Raw genomic sequence first — 17,841 nt, forward strand, 5'->3', positions numbered from 1 at the left:
AAATCAGCTGTGCATCAGGAATGAGGGAGAACAGCAGAAAGAGGACCTTGCTCCACAGCCTTAGGCAGCCCCAGTGGGAGATTAATGGTCAATGCCCTGTTCATCAGAATCCTAAGGCCCTTAGCACAGCAGCCTTCTCCAACCTGGTGCCCTCCAGATGTTTTGGGCTGCAACAGCCCCAGCCATAGTGGCACACCAGGTTAATGTAGACTTGCCAAGAGTATTGCACTGGGTTGCGAACTTTTTAAAGAAAACGGCTAGCAGGGGATTGGCAAAGGTATTGATTTTGGTTTCCCTCTGTCATTTTTGCAATCTTAAATTTGATTCTCCACATTTACACATCAGTTAGCATGTTTTGTTTTAAAAAAAAATCATGAAAATTCATCAGAATTGTAGTGCAACTTTCTCTCAGTATACACTTTTGGTATGCGATGTTTCCTAGTGTACATTTTTTTTTGCAAAGCATTTTTCCTTAATATAATGTGTTATTTTTACTAAAATATGCATTTATATTCACACCTAGTATATGCGTTACAGAACAAGCTACACGGCTGGGGAACTGAACTGCAAAATTCAGAGATGGTCAGATTTCAAAGGATAGCTGTGTTTCAGTCTGCAAGTTTCAAAACAGTGTGAATTAGGTAAGTTCTCCTTTAAATGCAAACTGAATCAAATTTCTCCCCCATCCTTTGGACTAACACAATGACAACAACATTTATTGCAAGGTAGGAAATGTCACCTCACAGTATTTTTTTAAAGTGGAGTGCATAGCTAATGCAAAGGTACTTAAGATGAAAGCAATATGCAGTGCTGGATATATGGAGGAGCAGAAGCAGCAGTTTTCTCTGGGACTAGAGTTGTAAGTGTTGTTACTCCACCCCAGGAAGCCCCAATTCCCATTTCCTTGGGCTTCTTCTCCAACTAATCTGCTGCAGCATTTAGCTGAATTTTAATTTTCAGGATCATCAGACTCACAGTCTATGCACAGGGGTAGGAGCTTCCCAGAAAAAGAATAACCCAGCATCAGAGGCCACCTAGCGAGAGCCTTATACCCATCTTAAGTTTCTGAACGTGCTCGCAGAGGCACAAACTATGCGGCTTATACCTGCTCCTAATGCCAAAAATCAGTGGAGCAAAGTCAACATCTCTTAAATTCACAAAGTAGTAGTCCAAAAAGAGCAGAGAGAGCCTAGCATTCAGACTGGTCCTCCTCCTGGTCTGGCTAGCTGCGCTTGCCACTTTCCCAGAATTTACCTGCATGGGCAACCTCATAAATACCCCTAGCGGTTAAGTTAAGAGTCCTCTACCTCCTTACTCTTCAACGTCTACTGCAGGCCAAAACATAATTCATGATTACTGAACCTCTGAGGTAGAATTCACCTGCTCTTTATATATCCTTTTCATCCTATTTCCTAGGCTTTTCATTCCATTTATAACAAACTGCATTTACAAACCACTATATGAACAAACATGCCAGAATGTGTCATGAAATTCTTCCACACCCTATTCCAGGAGAGAAGTTCCACAAAGCCACTTACAACCCACACATTATCATCCTGTGAAACCTTAACCACTTTATCCAAGGGTCTCCTTCTACAGAAGTCCATGCATTGAAGGAGGTTGACAATTATTCTCCGTGTGTGTCAGTAATTTGTTTGAATTTACACAAAACGCCATGTATAATTGTGAGATGATATAATTGCAGGAGACGTGGATTTCTTCCATGCTCAGCTGCACGGTGCGCCATTCATGGGCAAACATTCCAGGCCGTTCAGCCACATCTCAGAAGTGATATTTTGCTCATCTAACTTTATCTCAGCGGAAGAGGTCTTTGCGCAATTAATTACAATGACCGGCAGGGAATCTAGGGGCTATAGGAAGTCATAAGCTGAACATGAGTCAGACAGGCGATGCTGCTCCCAGAAAGGCAAATTCTGTTTGGAAGATGCATTAGAAGCAACGCTGTACTGGAGGCGCAGGCCTGCTTTACAGCGCTTGTGCCCGAAAATGGAGGGGGAAAGCAAGCACCCAGCTTTGATAGTCATGTTGTGAATGGATATTAACACACTGAAATAAATTCAGAGGAAAAAAGCAGTGGGGTGCAAGACATGCGGAGAGGTTGAAGACAATAAAACATATTTATTGTAGGCAAAAGGCAGATTAAGTTGGAACGTGGTTTTAAATACTTATAAGCTGCTCACAAGGAGCGGGAATAACAGCTATGCTTCACTGTGACAGAAGAAAGCGTGAAAGCAACAGTTTATGGTGCAGTGGTAGGTATTTAGTGGAACTCAAATAATAAAACAGAAGCCAGCAATGGAACAAGTTACCGAGAAAAGTTAGGGAAAATATTTTGGAAAATGAAAGGTTATCCCCTAACTTTTATCAGAAAAAGAAGTACAAGAGGTGGCAGTCAGGGATGTATTGGAATCCGTTTTAGAGCAGTTGGACGAACCTTTTAAAGATCCCTCAGACTAAGGTGGTGTGTATGCTGCAACGCCATAGAACATAAAATTCAGAATTTTCTGATCATCTGAGATCTTCAGTTTTCTTCCCCTTGTTAGAAGCAAGTTTCTAGCCTATATGGTTGTGAATATATGGTTTTCCCTCCCATTGGGAACCATGGGAAATTCGCAGGATTTAAAGCAGCTCCAGAGATTATCTAATTTTTTCTCTGTCTGGGGAAAGGAACTGGAATGGCTTGCAGTTCTCCAGCATGCACCCCAAACTGCCCCAACGTGAATCACCCTCTCTAACATCAGAACTCTGCCTCCTTATTGAGAGGAGAGCTGGTTTGTCCCCCAGCTCCTAAGGTGTCTTCCCAAGGGCCATAGTATTTCCTGCATAGGGACTTTCCTGGCCACCAAAATAGTCCTGCAGGCTACAAAAGGGTGGAACCTTCTGAGACCATCACAGAAACATGCACTAGATTCTGCCTATAAAAAGCGAGTTAGCAGAACATATCATTACATGTCTTGACCACAAGAGGACCCCCTTATTACACACAATGTGCATGATCTGAATTGGGGAGCCAAGCAACTTGAATGGAGATGCATGAAAATTGCTTGTGTCAACCCAGGATAAAAAGGGAAACTAGTAGCTCTCGATGGTACAGGGTGAGCTTACCAAGGACCAAGCAAATAGTGTAAAACCCAGCCGAGGAAACTTCCTGTTCCAGAGGATGGTGGACTCCAAGTCCCATCTGTCCCAGGCAGCAAAGGCCATCGTCAGGGATGATGGGAGTTGTAGTCCAACAACTGGAGGGCCGCACGTTCCCCATCCCAGTTATAACGTAAGAACACTGGACAACTGCTGAGATGACAAATTTAACTAAGATTATTCAAATTGCAAGAGGGAAGAGGAGCGGTTACCGCTTTGAGAACCGCATGATGTCTTTTGTATATTATTATTATTATTATTATTATTATAAACATCAGTATAATCTTGATGTAAACAGATGCAGTTGTCATATTGTATGAATAATGTCTCATATACTTGCGCTCATTCAAGATTGTGAGAATACATGTTCTGATGTAAAGTCAAATGGATGAGAGGTGTGGATTATCTGTAATTAAGGAAGCTGATGGAGCAAAAGCTTCTTCCCCCCCCCTGCCCCCCCCAACCTCTTGGAGAGGGGACTCCAGAATAAAGTGGAATGGAGTCTGAGGAGCTGCTGGGTAGAACCACCCAGAATTGTCCTTTGTCCGAGAGGCCCCCAAACATCTGGAGAGGCAGGTGGTTGCATGGAGGAGGGGGGAACTTTCCTTCCATTACCTTATCTTAAGATCCAAGTTATGCGTCTGTACTTCAGAAATCATGCCACCAACTTACTAATCTCAAGCACAGATCCCAGCACAACTGGATACTGTGACCTCAAATCATGGAGGTCCACTTTTTTAGAGTTTCTCCATTGAAGAAATTACATTAACTTAAATGCCATGTCAGATTGCTCAAAGTAGACAGCACTACAAATCTGGCCTTTCCCCCATAGCTCACCATGACATAAACCAGTTGGTCTAGTTCAGGCAGCAGCTCCAGAGTGATGAGCTGCAAAGGAAGGAAAGGCTCTTGTACCTTTAAGAGAAGAGGGGTTTGGGGCAGGTGGTTCTAGTCATGCAGAACCAAAAGAAAGGAACACTTACTCAACACTAATATTTAATGGCACAAGAGCTCAGTCCTCCCTTGCCTCCTGTCACCCTACAGGTAGGCAGCATTTCTGTAGGTGTCTGTCCAGACCTTTAGCAACACAGACTGAAATATTCAGTGTAGGGCATATGGCTTCTGTCTGCATTGCAGAAGTGAGGATCCGACCAACAGGGCTCAAATCGGATGGGCAACCTGGGATAAGTCAGTAGGTAGAGCATGAGACTCTTGAGCTTAGGGATGTTTTAAATGTTGGATGCTTCATTGTGTTTTTAATATTCTGTTGGGAGCTGCCCAGAGTGGCTGGGGAAACCCAGCCAGAAGGGCAGGGTATAAATAAGTAAATTTATTTATTTATTTATTTTTATTATTGATCTCAGGATCATGAGTTCAAGCCCCATATTGGGCGGAGGATTCCCACATTGCAGGGGGTTGAACTAGATAACCCTTGTGGTTCCTTCCAACTCTACAATGCTATTAATGTAATTGCACCACATCTCCCATCAACCCTGACCACTTGGGTCATACTAGCTGGGACTGATGGGAGTTGGAGTCCAACAGCACCTGGAAGTCCAGAGGTTCCTCATCTTTACCTTAAGAACTGTGTTTTGAGAGTGCAGACATTCAGGAAGGGGGGTCCACTTGAAACTGTGGGACCTGTCCGAGTGTGGCGTTTATCTTTAGACACACACCTGGAGGAGGTGGTGGGGTTGTCCTGACTTACAGCAACACCCATGTGAACCTGCGCTGCCAGTAAAACATCCCCAGGTCTCATTACCCTAGCAAGCATAAGGAGCATCTCCTTGAAGAGCTGGGGAGGGGAGGCCTGTGATACAGTGAAAATGCAACTAGTGGCTAATGACTTTGACAACTACATGTGAGCTAGCACTGTGAATTTTCTCACAGGGGACAAGTCTCCCTTCTGCTCTCCACAGGCCAAATCTCTGGGAAGAAGAAAAAATCCATTATAAAAGAAGATTACAGTCATCAAGGTTGAATTGAGACCCCCTCATAAACTACAGTGCAGAGGCTCCATTGAGGTTTAGGGAAGCTGCAAGTATGCTGCTGCCCCGAAACTCTTACCACCTGGTTGCCCAAGTGCCTACCCCAGTCATTGTAAAAGAAACAACATGGGGGGGGGGACACCCTTCCCTGCAGGAACAGGAGGCTTTGATGATTTGGAGCTGTGGTTAGTGCCTGGGTGTGAATTGTGGCTCCCTGCCACCAGCACAAAGCTACTGACAAAGGGCAGGGAAAGCGCTGTGCCTTCTGAACTCAGATCAAGGAGGGGAAGAGAGCTAGCAGGATTGTGGTCCAGCAGTTCTTCTAGCTTTACCTTTAGGCAGGCCAGGAATTGCCCTCCAAGCCGCACTGTGACCAACATATCCTACTGAGCTTGTCTTCTAAAGCAACAATACAGTAACTCAAGATGGAGAGCACTTCAAACACTTTTACTTTCCCATTAACAATTCTATCACTCGCCAACAGGCCAATCCACAGAATCCTATTGCAGACCAGCACTGATCTGAATTAGTCCAATTACTGCACAAAGGTGCTGTTCTACATCTCCATGACAGATCAAAGGGTATATTGGCTCCTCAATAATATTATATTGGGGAAAAGGTGTCCCCCCTCCATACCAGATCAAGCCACCTTTCAATTTAGTTGCTAAGTAGGTTGTATTCCTTCTCCCTTCCCCTCAAGTTCTTCACTGCATCAGCAATTTCAACTTCCTTGATGGGAGCATTACACAGCATCCAGGCGGTACTTACAGCGAACATGGAGGCAGCTTTAGAATGCCATCCCTGTTGCATCATTAGTCCAACCAAGGATCTAATTCATAACAGAACTTAAAACATGTTAACAGGTTTTATTGTCTTTCAGCAATCACAGCAATCCTTTGTTTCCAAAGGAACAGAGCACAAGGGAACCTTTTTGCGCTGATCCCTAATAATACACTGCAGAGGTACAAGATGGAGGTGGGCAAAGGAGCCTGTACGGCTAATGGGATAACTACAGCTCACTAAGGTGTATTTCCCTAAGGGTCACCTAGTCTAACACAAGAACTGGGAAGGGCCCATGACTCAGTGGCAGAGCACCTGTCCTACATACAGATGGTCCCAGACCTTCAGTTTCTAGCGTCTCCTACTTAAAAGGATCATGTAGCAAGAGACTGGGAATATCCCTGCCTGAGACCCTGGAGAGCCACTGCCAGTCAGAGTAGACATTATTGGGCTAGATGGAAAAATAGTCTGATCTGGTATTAGGCAACTTCCAATAAGTTCTGACTCATCAGCTAAGGCAAAGTGTGTTCTGCTGTTTGCATCCTAATCAAGCCATACAGATGCAGAATGTGGTAAAGCACTGTGTCACAGTTCAGCACCCTGAGAACTGCAGCTTCATTTTTAAAAGGGGGGGGGGAACAAGTTTCAAGCCTTTAAGGCTGTGAAGACATGTTTGAAAGTGTGCAGGTAGTGCTTCAAGGAGTCTCAGTAGTGTACGGGTATTTCAGCAACATTTCTGGGTAGATGGACCTCAGTGGATGTATTTTTGAGGTTTTATATTGTAAACGCCCTGTGATCCTTGGATGAAGGGCAATATAGAAATTTAACAAAGAAATAACAAATTAGTACAGAATTATGTTTACCTTGGCACAGAAGTTTGATATTTAACTGCAAACTATATCTGAAACATTCTTGAGAGATGCTGATTCAGCCTCTTCTTGGTAGTCAGAGAAGCATATACCCCAAAGTTGTTTCACTGCCTGATTCTTCTTAGTGCTAGAAAAGTACCTCCAAGTTATTTCATCCAAAGCTACCCTCCTGCTGTGTCTTCACTTCATGCCGTTCTCTGTCCCTTCCCTACTGGCTTGCTGTGTTCAGTAGCTCCCTCTCCTTTATTCACCTCCTGAAAGTACTAACAAGAAGTTCCAAATCCTGAAACCATACCAAGCTCTACGGTTAGCATAAATTACACAAAGGGGAAGGGTAGGATTCTAAAACCTTTAAAACATTTTCCAAGGCCAGCAGCGGGTGGGAAGGAGGGAGAATATAATGTCAGCTAGAAGAGATTAATCCCGAGATGGAAATCCATGACACTTCATTTCTTGGCAAACAAACCACGAACGTGTACAGCCTTAGCAGAAAAGCAGCCTCTCCAAATAAGAGAAGCTAGCAGCCTTAAAAGGATGCTACCTTTACAAAGGTGTATTAAAAACCCATTCTTTAAAATCTATTCATTCCCCCCACCACTCTTCCTCCGCCTTTATATGGGAGTTTCAATGTGCAAAATTGCTTTACAAATTTTCTCATTCATTCATTAAAACTGACCAGTGAGGTAGGTTAATTTGCCATTCAGGGCCTTGGGCTTTTCCTCCCAGTAGCACAGAGAAGGACCAGCTCCCCTTAATCACACAAGCCCTCCTGTCTTTAGCACCTGCAAGAATTTGCCAAGGTAAGCAAACAAGTCTGCAGAGGCTGGAAGGTCCCAAGTGAGTTACATGCAAGAACCACGAGGGCATCCTCAAATAGCTCTCTTCCTGTACTTTGTCACCAGTCCCTCTCGGGGGGCTCCCGGTAAGGCAGCCCCAGGAGAATGAAGATATCCCTCTCAGTGGGAGTAGACAGAGCCACGCCAGGCACTGTTTTGAGGCCGCCGGCTCCACGCACCACCCCGCTGCTGAGGGCATGCTCCGAAAGACTCATGCCCTTGGTCTTGGCCAGAGCTCGCATGGAGCGGTTGAAGTGGGCTGAGCCAGTGAAGTAGAGCAGGGCACAGGCAAATTCACTGTAGGGAACCACAATGATGTCAAGGCGCCGGTGGCGCCGGCCTGGTCCTGGCAGACGACAGACCCCGAGGTATTTCTTCTGGCTTCCATTGTCTTCCTGACTCACCAAATCGTCTGTCAGGAAGCCTGTGGGGAAAGGCACAAGTCAGGGAGTTTGGCTGGCAGAATGCCTGGAACATGTGCAGGGGAGGGCGATCAAGATGATCTGGAAACCAAACCTTATGAGGAGCGGTTGAAGGAGCTGGGTATGTTTGGCCTGGAAAGCAGAGGCCGAGAGGAGATGTGACAGCCATCTTCAAATATCTCAAAGGCTGTCACATGGAGGATGGAGCAAGCTTGTTTCCCCCTGCTCTGCAGGGTAGGACCTAAACCAATGGATTCAAGTTACAAGAAAGGAGATTTCGACTAAACATCAGGAAGAACCTTCTGACGGTAACAACTGTTCAATAATGGAACAGACTCCCTCAGGAAGTTGTGGACTTTCCTTCCCTGGAGATTTTTAAGCAGAGGTTGGGTGGCCATCCGCTGTGGATGTTTTAGTTGAGATTCTTGCATTACAAGGGGTTGGAGTAGATGACTCCGGGGGGTCCCAATTCTATGATTACTGTAAGGATTGTTTTCTGTCCCCACTCATTTGTAAGCCCGTGCTGCAGGGCTCCTGCTTGCTAGCATCAGTACTGGGCTCCTAGCTCACCTTCATGATTGGTAGGGAGTCTCCTGAGATCTGGCGGACCACTGTTAAGTACTGGCCTGATTCTGCAGGGGTCTTCGTATGCTCTTATCAAGATAGTGCATCACCAGGACAATTCATGGTGTTCAATATACAAGAGACCTGTACTACCTGATCATGATCAGCATTCTGGTCTCTCAAAATATAAGTTCTCTCCAAAAAGAACATCAGAGACATAGCTAGACCAGTATCTTGGAGAACAGCAAGAGTAAAGCCTTTCACCAACATTTTGGCTAGAGACAGAGGCTCCGTTGCCCTTGTATGTTGGCACTAAGAGCAAAGGGTCCAAAATGCGAGCAAGAAGCTAATCAAAATTGCTATGTTCATTAGGTTGTGGGCCTCATATTCACAGTATAAGAATAGGTGAGAAGAGGCTCTGACATTCGTACAGAGAAGTATGTCAAGAAACAGAATCACCCATGTTGTTATATTATGGCAGGCACTATAAACCATCCCTTCTTATAAAGTCCTTCATGCAGGGAGCCCAACTATCTACACGGGGGAAAAGAAGATGGCTCCTTCCAAAGAAGTCCCAGATACAGGCACTTTTAGTGCCAAGATGAACTGCCAAGACGAGCTCAACATGGCAGTGCCAGATACACATTCTGGATTCCCATTCTGCCAATTTCAGAGTGGTGAAAAGGTTCAACAGTGTGACCTCTTACCCTGCCCTGCCATATTCCAGCCCCACAGGTACCCTCATACCACTTTTCCGGAGGCTATCAAGCAGCTTGCTGAACACTCCTTGGTGCGAGTGCCCATCGGGGTGAGTCACCAGCACATCCACATCCCCACAGGTGGACTTTTCCCGCCGGAACGAGCCACACGCGACACACACCAGCCCAGGATTGATCAACAGGGCTGCTTCTCTGACCTGCAGTGAAAGACAGTGTAGAGGAACAGGCAGAGGTGTAGTTGCTGATTTCAAGTATCTTTCCATTCCCATCCACTGTGGTGATTCAATTACCCCCAGCAGTGTGGGTAAAAGAAACAAAACAAAACAAAAAGTGCTGTGCCATAATTCAAATTCTTTTGCTTGTATGAATCATTAAATTTATTGTGCTTCTGCTGGGCATGAGGGAGGGCAAGGAGTCCAGCCCCTTCGCCACAGAAAATTGTACTGAGCCTGATTGGGGTTTGGGAGTTTACTGTAAATTGTCTATACACTTGCAAACTTAAATCAAACTCTCACAGTGGCAATAATGAACGCTAAAATTCTCAGGATGCTGAATTACATGAGTTGTTACATATGCAGGTTAGCTAACTTGTGACCCATTTGTAGTTTGGGTGACAGGTGACAATAACCCTTCCAAACTAGGGGATGTTACTCTGCTGCATAAACAAAGCATTCTGTCCAAAGCTGTAATGTAGCAGGTCGGAAAAGAGTGAGACCTGGGACCTTTTAGCCCTTTTAGAAGAGAAGGGTGGTAGCAAAATATGTGACGCAGCAGAACCAGTCCTAAAGTCACCAGGACATCCAAAATTCATAAGGGATCAGTATTTTGGACTGGCATAAGGCTGGCTGACCCTAGCACTCTCCTTCTGCAGGGCTGGGCTTTTCACAAGTCTCATTTCATGGAAGGAAAACTCTTGGCAGCGAAGAGCAAAACGTCCTGCTAGAGCAGCAGTCAAACCCTAGACTGCTGGAAATCTCAACCCAGTGGGTGGGTGCCCAAAGAAGAGTCCCCCGTCCAAGAGCTTCTCTGCACCAGCATACTTCTGATGGCTTCATTTAAAAGCATCATTTGAAGGTGATTTCAGAATTCAGGATTATGGGTATCACGGTCCCAATAATCCATCTCACTAAACAAAGACATGATTGCTGGTTCAGAACATAGAGGGTGGCATGGGTAGAGGGGAAGGAAGCAGTTGTGGGGCTGGGCGGGGGGGCGGGGGGGGGGGAGGGTCTGAGTGCCCCTTGTCAGTCTCCAGGATCATCCTTCATTAGTGAGGGATAAGCTCATTAACCTTTGCCCTGCAACATTTGGGAACAGCTTTCATGGCTTTTCGAATGCAGATCTGTCCCTCTGCATCCTCAATTAAGTTTTCTTGAAAGCAGCCAGCCCCACACAGCACCTTGGGTCTCAGACAGACAGCAGCTAATCCCCTCATTCTCTTGTCTACTCCCTGAGGTGGGCAAGAAATGGGTAATTCCATCAAACCCACAATAGGTCCACTCCCAAGGGCAGGGGCTCCCAAAAGAGCTTTAATCCTGTGCGAGGAATGATGCCCTACCTGGCAACTATGCATTCTTCAGGGGCAGGCACTGTGACTGAGTGACAGTATCATGCTGCCCAGGCTGCCATGGTGATTTCAATGTACAGGAGAAGCAGTGATAAAGGATCACGTAACTTCAGCCTATAAGTCGACAACTTGCAACCCAAAAACAATTTTATGAACTGCCTATTGGCTTCTATGAGCAGCATCCTGGTCAAACCCACAAAAGGAATGGAGACCTGTTCAGAAAGTTAGAAAGCTCCCTTTCCCCACCATGGGGGGTGCCACAAAGATTTTCAAGGTGTTTTTGCACCACTGTTCTGCCATGATGCAGTCTGAGGGTCCTTTTAGAGAAGGACTGGCCTATCAGGTTGGGAGCTTGCAAACAAAGGGGTGAGAATTGCTGGTTTGTAGCAAAAAAGGACAGGTAAGATTTCTAGGCTCTCTTTAGAGCAGGGATGGGGAACCTGGGGTCCACCAGATGTTGTTGGGTCTCCAAATCCCATCAGCCAATGGTCAGGGATGATGGGAGCCAGAGTCCAACCACATTTGGAGGACCAAAGCTTCCCATCCCAGTTATACAGTACATGTTTGCAGAATCTGGTATGTGCCAAATCGCCAACCTAGAGGGAGGAAAGCCAAAACAGGCAGCAGCTTTGCTCATCATCCTTCCCCTTTGAACTGCCAGGAAGTCTAACTATGTGGGACCTACCAGAATCATGGCTGCCTCAAGAACTGATTTGATGAGGTGTGTCATGTGACCTGTTAAGCCTTGACACTGCCCTGCCCACAGCCCTCACAGGGGTACTCACCGTCTGCTCAATTTGGGCAGCTTCTTCACGTGGCATGCGCTCCAAGAAGTCCTCATAGTGCTTCAAGCCAATGGCCTGCTGGCTGGTGAGGGAAGCCTGAGTGCGAATGTCATCCAGAGTGCGGAAGCCCTGCCCAGAGGACACAAGGGACATGTATGAAGTTCCCTCCTCTAGCGCATTAGCAGATTTTTCCATACCAGTTTCAGCAATGAAACTAAAGAATTAACTCACATATAGGGTCCTTATAACAATACCATAATACAAGCAAAACTGCAGCACTTGTTGACAGCAGAGGACAGAAAATTACCTGCTGGTACCACATCTGAGCAGTCTTGACTCCTGCTCCCCAGATATTGGAAAATGCTTCCAGCACTGACACACTCTCACTGATGTGGTCCAGCTTCCGAAGGTGCCCACTCTCCAGGATCTCCACAATCTTTTCTGCCATCTGCTTCCCAATTCCAGGGATTTTGCAGGCTTCCTGAAAAACAGCCACAAACAGACAGTTGTCCAGAAAAAAGGCTACAATGCTGATTTAATCTGGAAATATCATCTTTTTCCAGCTTGGAGATGACTAGGCTCAGCTTGGGCAGCGGGGAATTGGTTCTTGACTCCTGAGGGTATCTAACACAGACCCTCCTCTCCAAGAATCCACCTTCCTAAATTGGGATTTAGAAGCCTATGAAATTTTTGCAAATAAAATCTGAACTTTACTCTTTGACTACAAGATTTTTCTGTCTTTCTCTCAGTGCAGATAGAGACTTCCTCTGCATTCCTTTTAAATGACCAGAAGAATAGTGTAGGCTTTTGCTAATTTCACACTTAAGAAATCTCTCTATACAGTGGCACAAGTAGAAATGGAATGATGCTGCCTAGCTCAGTGAAGTTAAAACACAAGCAATTTGGACCTTACAACTGTCCGGTGCAACAAAGCTACTGGCTATCCACACAGGATGCAGTGTGAGGCAGGAGAAGAGAGGCTAGTTGCTCCATAGACTTAATGGCTGCTCCCAAGAACATTAAGCTGCAGCTGCTTTAGAGAAGACAAGGATTTGCTTTAGAAGAGATCTATCCAAGTTACCTGATAAGAGGTGACTGGCTTGTGGTAGCTCTTGAGAGCGTTTATGGCTTTTGAGTAACCCAGAGCCCTCCACTTGTCCCCTTGGACAGAGTAGGCTTTTGCTAGCTGCTCCAGTTTCTCTGTAATGCTCTGGTTATGATTAATTTTCTTGCTTGCAGAGGAGTGGGCACAAACCCACTTGCTAGTGGGAACCGCCACAGAAGAGTCTCTTGGCAAAGTGTTTGGGTCTTGGCCTGACCTCAGTGCTTCCAGTTCTCCCAGAGTGACAACAGGCTCTTCCCCTTCAGTTCCCTTGTTGTCCAAGATTGTCTTTGGAGAAACGCAGAAGAGGAAGCTGTGAAATGTAGCTATTACTTATGCAAGCAAATGCAAGACACTGGCTCATAATGCACCAAAGGCAGGGAGACTCTGAAACATTAAAGGGGATTGGTAGTCCCTGTGAGACCCACCACAATAGTTAGATAGGTTGAGAGAGCGAGCATAAGCTGTACTAACAGTTGCATATAACATGTTTCTCCTCTCAATTATGATGATCATCTACAAGAAAGCATAGCTGGCAGAGTCCCTGCAGTGACCATAATGCTATGAATTCATATAACTTATGAAGGTGGTTTTATTTTGGAGTGGTGGTGAAGAGCGATCATGAATAAGACATCCCAGGTTACAGCAACTTTAGTGGCACAATTTCCTTTTGCTCTCTACTTCAGGCACTAGGGGGCAGCATCCCATTATGAACATACCAGGTATTCCATTTACTAGTAGAAAACAGAAAGGATATAATACTTAAGAAGCTGAACAATGACTTACATTCATTACACCTTGAGGTCAAGATGCTATAAGGAACACATTGTAGTCAATATGATCTTTTTATGTTCTGACTTTAGGGTGTTAACACTTTGTAACTAGTATTTTACTAGCTGATTTTAATATTGCTTCAGAGTTGAGAAAGGCAACTGGACATATAGAGCTTTTACACCAGTGTATATTTTTGCCAGATTCTCTTAATGAAGAGGACACTTGGCATAAATGAACCTCAAGGCATTGCCAAACAAAGATGGCAGCAGAATAACACACATACATTCTAATGCAGAAACAATCTGCCAAAAGCTCCTTCTACATTTTCCTATTTTTGTGACTTTTAGGTGGTCTGAATTGAAGCTTGCTAGAAAAACATACTCAGAGTAATCAAAGGAAGCACATGTTAGGTGCCCAGCTTCTACAATGACACCCCACCATTTGTTTAATAGAGGCAAATTCACTCCTTTCAGAAGAGGAAAAAATGGCTGAATCATCTATAGACTTCGCCCGCTGAATCTGTTGTCAACACACATGCCTCATTCCAATTACAATATTGTTCCCTAACTCTAAGAGGAGTGTGACACTTTTTCATCTTTGGAACAAAGGGTTGTCAATCATGTCCAAACTGACAGCAGTTCTCTTAAGATTTCTGACAGGGCTTTCCCCCTGTCTTACCTGGAGATGCTGGGGGTTGAAACTGGGACATTCTGCATGCAAGGCAAATGCTCTGTCACTGAGCTACAGCTCTTCCCCAATAAAATATCCTGGCATAACCTACAAAAATGCTCAAAAGCACAAAAATGAGAATCCACTAAGTGGGCTCACCCCTTTAACTTCTTGCTGTCCTGAGGAATTTGCTGCACTACAGGGAGTGCTGGAAACCTCTGCCTGAGATTCATCCTTCAGTGCCAAGACTGCACTCTCCATTTGAGGCTGAACCATCACTTCATCCAGAAGTTGTGATTGCTGCTTTGAAGTGTTTGACACATCCAGATACCTGCAAAGAATCAAATGTACAGGAAGGTGCAATCACTGCTTCTGAAGGCAGCCATTCTATCCATAACAAGAGTGTGAGAAAACTGAAAAGAACTGAGGAATTCAATTCTCTTTCCTCTGTGTCCATTCCCAAAATAAGAAATGGATTTCCACATAAAACTTGCCACTACATGCTGAAGTAAGAAAGGCACCTACTTCTCCGGGATGAAGAGGCTGTAGCCAGTAGTCTTCAAGATCTGCTGTGCTGCAATACAGGAACTCAGCCAGGATGCCTTCACCAGTTGCAATCCCTGAGGTAACTTGGCTAGTTTGAGAAGCCGGAAAGCTCGGTCACAGTCCATGCCTTCATCCACTATAACGTGTGTCACATCTGGGGAAAGCTGGCTGCAGACACTTCCCCCATTCTGGACGATCTGCTGGCGGAAGATCTCGGCCCTGGCCTGGCCAATTCCTGCTTGCAGCACGTAGGCAGTGATTGGCTTCAACCATGCTGCTATTGAAAGCCAGAGAGAAATAGACTCAGCAAAGCAATGTCATGTCTTATCTGAGTGATGGGAGTCTGACAGCCTGAAGCCATAACTAGTATGGAGAAGACTAGATCTCTTGTAGCACATAGATAAGACTTCAAAACTCAATACCTCCATTTGATTGGAACCTTCCAGGTTTAAGTGATTTCTCCCAAAGTAAACCATTTACACTAAAAGCTAGGCCATAGTAATCTCAAGCAGAGCAGGCCAGGCTCTCTCATAGTTTCACATGGTTGAGGAAGCAAACAGAAAACTCACCTTGCTCATTCTTGGTTTCTTCTTTCAGTACCTTTGAAGGCACTGCCTTCTGTGAATCATTTCTTATCTTCTTTCGTTTGGGGAAAGCTTTGACAATTCCTTGGGGCTCCATGGAACATGGATGCCTCCTTCCCAGGCAGGAGTAAGCAGTCTTACTGATGAAGATGGTAAAGATTGGAAGAGTTTGAAGTAACTAACAACACAAAGGTATTTGTAAACCTCAAATGAAAATCAAGCTATCATATGTCCCATGCCAACAGGTGAAATGTAACCTTATAAGCAACTTTAGCTAGAGGTGGAAATGAATGAGGGTGCAAGACTCTGACATGCCAATAGGGTAACTTCAGTTTCTAGGGGGCATGCCTTAGCTTGTGATCTACCTTTATGACAGAGAATCCTCTAGCAAAAGACACTCCCTATGTCAGGCTTCCTCAAACCCAGCCCTCCAGATGTTTCTGGCATACAACTCCCATGATCCCTAGCTAGCAGGACCAGTGGTCAGGGATGATGGGAATTGTAGTCTCAAAACATCTGGAGAGCTGAGTTTGAGGAAGCCTGCCCTATATTAATTCAGTTGTGTGTTTAGAGCTGGCCATTTATTTTTCTGCAACAGGTGAAAGGCCCTGGTAGATATCCCACCAAATCATTAATAGGGTCTTATTTACCTCATCCAAAGACCAATAGACTTAGTGCTTCATAGCAGTAACATAAGGCCACCTCCCTCACGAATTCCTGAATATGCACCAGCTCCACAGATGCCACTTTTTATTTACATAGCATCCTCAGTGTGCATGGTACTTTACAGAGTATGAGGGCAGACCCCTGCCCAAGGGAGTTTTCAGTTTAAAATTCAACTCAGGGGAACAGTTTGGCTCCAGTATGTTTGTTTTTAAGGGGGTACAGGGCAGGCTGTCTTCAGTGGAGCCCCCAGCACAAACCAAAACATACATTTCAGGATCTGCTGCCCCTTGGGCCCTCTAGTGGTGACGTTTCTGCAGCCACCAGCCTCCCTTCACACTTATCCACAGCGGCACTATAACAGGCAAGGTCCCAAGCAACCACTCAGTTCCTGGCCCATTACAGAGCTGTCACCATCTCTGAGAAGGTCCATGACAGCACGCAGGGAGGTGGTGGAGCAATTATCAGCCTCCTCCTGGCTCAGCTGTTGCGGTGTTGCTGCAATGGGCTGGGAGCATAGCTGTCTACCCTCCCTGCTGTTTCCCAATGCTATAATAAGGAAATTTCCCGCAAAAAAGGGAAAGGTTGACAGCTATGGCTGGGAGTAGAGTGACTGCTCAGCAATTCATCCATTACATCACTGAGGTCTCAGGCAAGCTCACAGGCAAGCCTGTGAAGGGAGCAGGATGCTGGTGACTACAGCAGCGGTGCCACTAGGGAGTCTAAATGGGGGTGGATACAGAGCATCAATCCTGGTGGTCCTGCTGGAGTATGTAGGCCCTGAGAAATAAAAATGGAGGCAAGTATCAACAGGGAAAGAACACACAAGTGTTTGAGTTGCATGTGCTTAGGCTCAGTTACAGCCTTAGTTGCAGCAAGGCATAAGAACTAGGGAGCTGAGCCAAGGGCCTCACAGAAAAAGTAGGATTTGAGGAGGAATCTGAAAAATTAGGAAACACCACACAGGTGTTCTGGGAGACAGTTTCAATCATAAGGGGAGAAAGGGGAGAGTATTTTGAGGGAGCAGGAGACTTTAGGATGGCTGAGGGTGGTAGAGCTGAAGGAGCCAACGTCACAAGCAGAAACCTAACAGGGCGTTGGTTGTAACAGGGCTACAGAGAGCTTTGGAGGCAAGGACGTGGAGCTTGTGCAGAATGCAAGAAGAGACAGGAAGCCAGAAGGAGGTCTCTCATTTCCAGAGTGGAGTGCCGGGCAGATGTGAGGAGCACAGCTGTCAACCTTTCCCATTTTTCAAAGGGGAAATTCCCTTATTCCGAATAGGATTCCTCGCAAGAAAAGGGAAAAGTTGACAGCTATGGTGAGGAGACCAAGTTGAGGCAATGCAAGACCGTAGAGGTGAATATTGCCGTTGCCTCAGGGAGAGGTAAACAGAGCCTGCTGGACTACGAATCCCACCACTCCGATCAAGCAGGCTGGGAGATGGGGCTGATGGGAGATGGAGTCCTGCACCGCCACAGGCCCCAGGTCCCGTCCCCGTCCCCCGTCCCCCACGTGGCAGCGAGGCTTCGCGCCGGCAGGCATGCAGGTGCGCCGACTCCTCCTGCACCTGTGCGCTCGCTCTCTTCTGATCTCCCCTTGGGTAGGATGAGGCCCACTAAGGAGGGAAGGAGGCGGGGTTAAGGAGACGCGCGGAGAGGCCTAGAAACGCCCCTCTGGCGGAGGAAGGAGAGCGCGCGCGCGGTGGGGGCGGGGAGCTATTTCGCGTTTTATTTCACTTACCCGGGGAGGTGCGGGCGTGAAAGAGCACTGGAGGGGGGGGGCGGAGAGAGAGAAACAGCAAAGCTTCCCCGACC

The 17,841-nt window shown here is 46.0% G+C and overlaps 1 protein-coding gene across 7 annotated transcripts; it reads right to left on the bottom strand.

Moving 5' to 3' along the window:
* Positions 1-5,993: 5,993 nt before the first annotated feature.
* POLL (DNA polymerase lambda) lies at positions 5,994-17,835 on the bottom strand. 7 transcript variants are annotated; one of them, XM_033149841.1, is made up of 10 exons: positions 17,768-17,810; positions 15,350-15,504; positions 14,760-15,057; positions 14,394-14,565; positions 12,771-13,079; positions 11,997-12,170; positions 11,690-11,818; positions 9,366-9,534; positions 7,931-8,056; positions 5,994-7,050 (listed from the first exon to the last, which is right to left on the bottom strand). In XM_033149841.1, the coding sequence occupies exons 2-10, from the start codon at positions 15,459-15,461 to the stop codon at positions 7,040-7,042; spliced, it is 1,500 nt and encodes a 499-aa protein (XP_033005732.1). In that variant the 5' UTR covers positions 15,462-15,504; positions 17,768-17,810; the 3' UTR covers positions 5,994-7,039. The 7 variants fall into 7 exon arrangements, with proteins under 7 accessions (XP_033005732.1, XP_033005731.1, XP_033005734.1 ...); XM_033149840.1 differs by having other exon boundaries at positions 5,994-7,059; XM_033149843.1 differs by lacking the exon at positions 5,994-7,050 and having other exon boundaries at positions 7,499-8,056; positions 17,768-17,835.
* Between the last annotated feature and the right edge of the window lie 6 nt (positions 17,836-17,841).

This window comes from Lacerta agilis, chromosome 5 (assembly GCF_009819535.1).
Source record: "Lacerta agilis isolate rLacAgi1 chromosome 5, rLacAgi1.pri, whole genome shotgun sequence".
In the NCBI taxonomy this organism is placed as follows: domain Eukaryota; kingdom Metazoa; phylum Chordata; class Lepidosauria; order Squamata; family Lacertidae; genus Lacerta; species Lacerta agilis.

Excerpts from the sequence above, each read along its gene's own strand:
- POLL (XM_033149843.1), bottom strand. The coding sequence starts at position 15,461 with ATGGAGCCCCAAGGAATTGTCAAAGCTTTCCCCAAACGAAAGAAGATA. Across the intron at positions 14,566-14,759 it reads AGCCTCTTCATCCCGGAGAA|GTATCTGGATGTGTCAAACA; the intron begins GTAGGTGCCTTT and ends GATTCTTTGCAG. Across the intron at positions 11,819-11,996 it reads CTCAGATGTGGTACCAGCAG|GGCTTCCGCACTCTGGATGA; the intron begins GTAATTTTCTGT and ends TCCTCTGGGCAG.